Source organism: Fulmarus glacialis, unplaced genomic scaffold (genome assembly GCF_000690835.1).
Source record: "Fulmarus glacialis isolate BGI_N327 unplaced genomic scaffold, ASM69083v1 scaffold19277, whole genome shotgun sequence".
NCBI lineage: Eukaryota > Metazoa > Chordata > Aves > Procellariiformes > Procellariidae > Fulmarus > Fulmarus glacialis.
This window is the reverse complement of record NW_009222803.1, coordinates 1719-4931: the sequence shown is the minus strand read 5'-3', so window position 1 is coordinate 4931 and position 3213 is coordinate 1719. Positions and strand designations below refer to the sequence as shown.

The window sequence follows — 3213 nt, the reverse complement described above, 5'->3', positions numbered from 1 at the left end:
GCAGCTCCCACCCTCCGGCCAGCACTGCCTCCTGCCAGCACGGCCCCGGCTGCCCTGCGCCGCTCCCCACCAGCTTTCCCGGCCCCCAGCGGGTCCCCAGGGCTGGACTGCACCGTACCCAAACTTGGACCAAACTTCCCCCCCTACTTGGCCATTTGCAACCCCCCAAGTGGACACCCATGAACGTGACGAGACTTGACTTAGGGTCCAGATAATGTTTATGAGCAAAGACAAGCGATTACACTCTGGCAGGAGCATAAATACAGGAGCAGAGTCCCTGCGCTAGCCCTGCCGGGTCCTTCCCAGCTCCCTCAGTGTCTTGGTGCCACCCCGGTGGCTCTGCCCCTCCTTGAACACCCGTCCCAGTGCTCGCCAGACTGCCCCAGAACGCGGGGTAGGGCCGTGCCCGGCGTGCCACGGCATTCATGGGCGCTCAGCCCCACACCAGTGCCTGGGGACGGCTGGGGAGGAGGCAGCCCTTGTGCAGCAAGCTCAGTGTACCTGGCTCGAGGGGCTGGGTTTGGGGGGCAGGTGCCCCCACACCAAGGGGAAGACCCTCCTTGGGCTGGGAGGGCACCAGGGTCCCGTGCCAGCGGGATCTCCAGGGGGCTGCGCTTCAGCCACTCCTTTAGGGTCCGCTGCCCAGGAGCCAGCACCACAAGCCCACAAGCACCCCATGGGCACCCCGGTACCCCGAGTCTCTCTGGGGCCGCTCTGTGTCCCCGTGGGGAGGTAGGCAGGACCCTGTCCGCTACCTGGGTGGTGTCACCCACCCTCTGCGGGCACAGCAGCACAGGGGTCCCCCGAGTGCTGCCACATCTCTCCTGGGGACCCTCACCCTTGGCACAGCCGCAGGATGGCAGAGAAAGGAGGGTGCCAGGCAACAGGCAGCAGGACCCAGGGGCTCAGCTCCCCTCCAGCAACCCAGGGTTCCACTAGCCCCACTCCAGGACCCCCACAATGAGGGATGGAGCTGGGGGCTGCAGAGGAAGGGCAGCCCCCCCAGCTGGGAGGCATTGCCTGCAGATGAGAGAAAGTCCTGCTCACCCCTTCCCCTGGCAGCTGTCACCCCGTCTCTAACACCCAGGTTGGACAGTCCCATGGGTGGGTTTCCCCATGCTGCGGGGTCCCACCATGCCCTCTCCCCTGGACTCATGGCCCGGGCTTCCCCGGGGGATGGGCTCCCCGGCACAGCGGGGGCTCCCCCGGCTGGCACCATGCCCTGGGCGATGCCCATCAGTATGTCTGGGGCGTGAGGATGAAGAGTCGGTCTTCCTCCTTGCGGATCCACTTCATGAGCTTGTTGACAGCACTGATGGCGCCAGCCTTGGTCCCCAGTGGACTGTAGCATATGTAGAGCTCGAAGGCGCTGGTGACCTGGGTGAAAAAACAGGGTACACGCTGGGCAGATGCCTGCACCTCACTTGGGGCTGGCACTGCATCTTCCCCCCCCGGCACTGGGAACAGGCACAGGGGCTCCAGTACAGGGACATGGGGTGGCAACGGGGTACCCTAAACGTGTGGCACCTGGTTTGCTCAGAAGTGCGGGGACCAAACCCCAGGGTTTTTCCCCAGAGTGGGTTTTCTCTGTGGCACTGGGGAGTTCACGACAGCACATGGCACAGCCCCTGGTGCCGGCACTAGCCAGCCCCCGCTGCTCTCCCTGCCCGTCCCTCCCTGGCACAGGGGTGCACGGGGGCAGGCTGGCCCCCAAAAGGCTCGTGCACGAGCTGGAGGCCACCCTGGGGACCATGGAGCTGGTGCTGTGTTGGCTCACCCAAACCCTTCAGACAGCCCTTACCCAAGCCAGGAGGTTCTCACGGGGGCCCGTGAAGTAGATGTTCTTCAGGGGGCGCGAAGAGTTGTGAGCCCGGCTGTGGAGGTACTGGTAGAGCCCCAAGAGCCTCTCCTTCTCCTCCTCCCGCACGTAGGGTGCCTCAATCTCAGGGCTGCAGGAACACAGCACCCCGTTAGCCCCCTGGAGAAGGGGATTCGTGGAAAAAGCTTGCCCCACACCCCATGCCACGGCCCGATGGTTCCACAGGGGCCTCACCTGGTAAAGAGCCCAGAGCTTTTCGACTTGTAGATGAAGTGCCGGAGGTCAGGGATGCCCACCTGGGCAACGCTGTAGAAGGGGGTGCGCAGGGCCTCCTGCAGAGCATGGTGCACCCCTCGCCGCCGCAGGCGCTCCTGGAAGCGCCGCTTACAGTCGGAAACGGTGAAGAAGTCCTCACGGTCAGTGGAGACCAACAGGAGGCATAGGTCCATCTCCTGCTCCAGGTAGGAGATGTGGGCATGGAAGAAACCACTGGAGTTGAACTTGGGGAGGCAAATGGGAGTCCAGGCTTCACCCTCCCGGAAGGAGGAAGAAGAGCTGATGAGGTTGAAGAGCAGATGGAGGTCAATGGGGTGGAGGAACTGATCCTTCTTCCTCACGAGAGACACCAGCTGGTTCCCTGACAGGAGGATGGAGAAGACCAGGCTCTTGGCCTTGGCCTGCTGGAGGCTGGTGCTGACAGCGTCCCGGACGCTGGCGGCCAGGGGCAGGCAGCGCACGGCGCCCATGAGGAAGCTGGGGTCGTGGGCCATGAGGTCCAGCAGGTTGTCGGTGATGCGCTCGGAGCCGGCCAGGAGCCTGCGCAGGTCATAGTTCTGCTTCTGCTGGAAGATGTGGTTGAGCTGGGTCCAGGTGAGCAGGCTCAGGATCTGGTAGTAGATGTAGAGCAGCTCATGGGCGATCTCCTGCTCTGACTGCCGGGTCCGCGCCACTGCCACCAGCACCAGCGGGCTCCTCCGCACGAAGACCACCTTGTAGCCATCTGCTTGGGAGGGAGTTCCCCGGGCGAGCCAGGGACAGACCCGTAAGCCTGGCTCCTCCGGGCTGCAAGGGGGAGCCAGGCTGCAGCATCCCCCCGCCACCAATCTGCCCCTGGGGACAGCTAATGTGGCCTGCAGTGGCAGGGGCATGGCCAGGCAGGCTGTGACACCCCCCTGTCCCACTCCCCCCCCAGGGCGGTACCTGCGTGGATGGACCGGATGGCGTTTTTCTCGGCCTCCAGGAAGGACACCAGGGCCATCATGACGCCCATGGTGCTGGAGAGGGCCTCCTCAGAGCCGTAGCGGGAGTACACGGGCTTGCCCGCCTCGCTGAGCACGAAGACGTGCTTCCGGTGCATGCGCCAGGCATCCATGGTCACATCCTCCTCCTCCTTG

At 64.5% G+C, this 3213-nt stretch overlaps 1 protein-coding gene across 1 annotated transcript in view; it reads right to left on the bottom strand.

The window, feature by feature from the left end:
* Positions 1 to 1008: 1008 nt before the first annotated feature.
* The window catches only part of MON1A (MON1 secretory trafficking family member A), a 3086-nt gene continuing 881 nt past the window's right edge, over positions 1009 to 3213 (bottom strand). The window contains exons 3-6 of the mRNA XM_009581590.1: positions 3020 to 3209; positions 2054 to 2819; positions 1802 to 1949; positions 1009 to 1377 (exon numbers count right to left, since the gene is read on the bottom strand). Of these exons, the coding sequence (XP_009579885.1) occupies positions 1237 to 1377; positions 1802 to 1949; positions 2054 to 2819; positions 3020 to 3209 (1245 nt within the window). The 3' untranslated portion in view covers positions 1009 to 1236. The remainder of the gene's footprint in view (positions 1378 to 1801; positions 1950 to 2053; positions 2820 to 3019; positions 3210 to 3213) is intronic.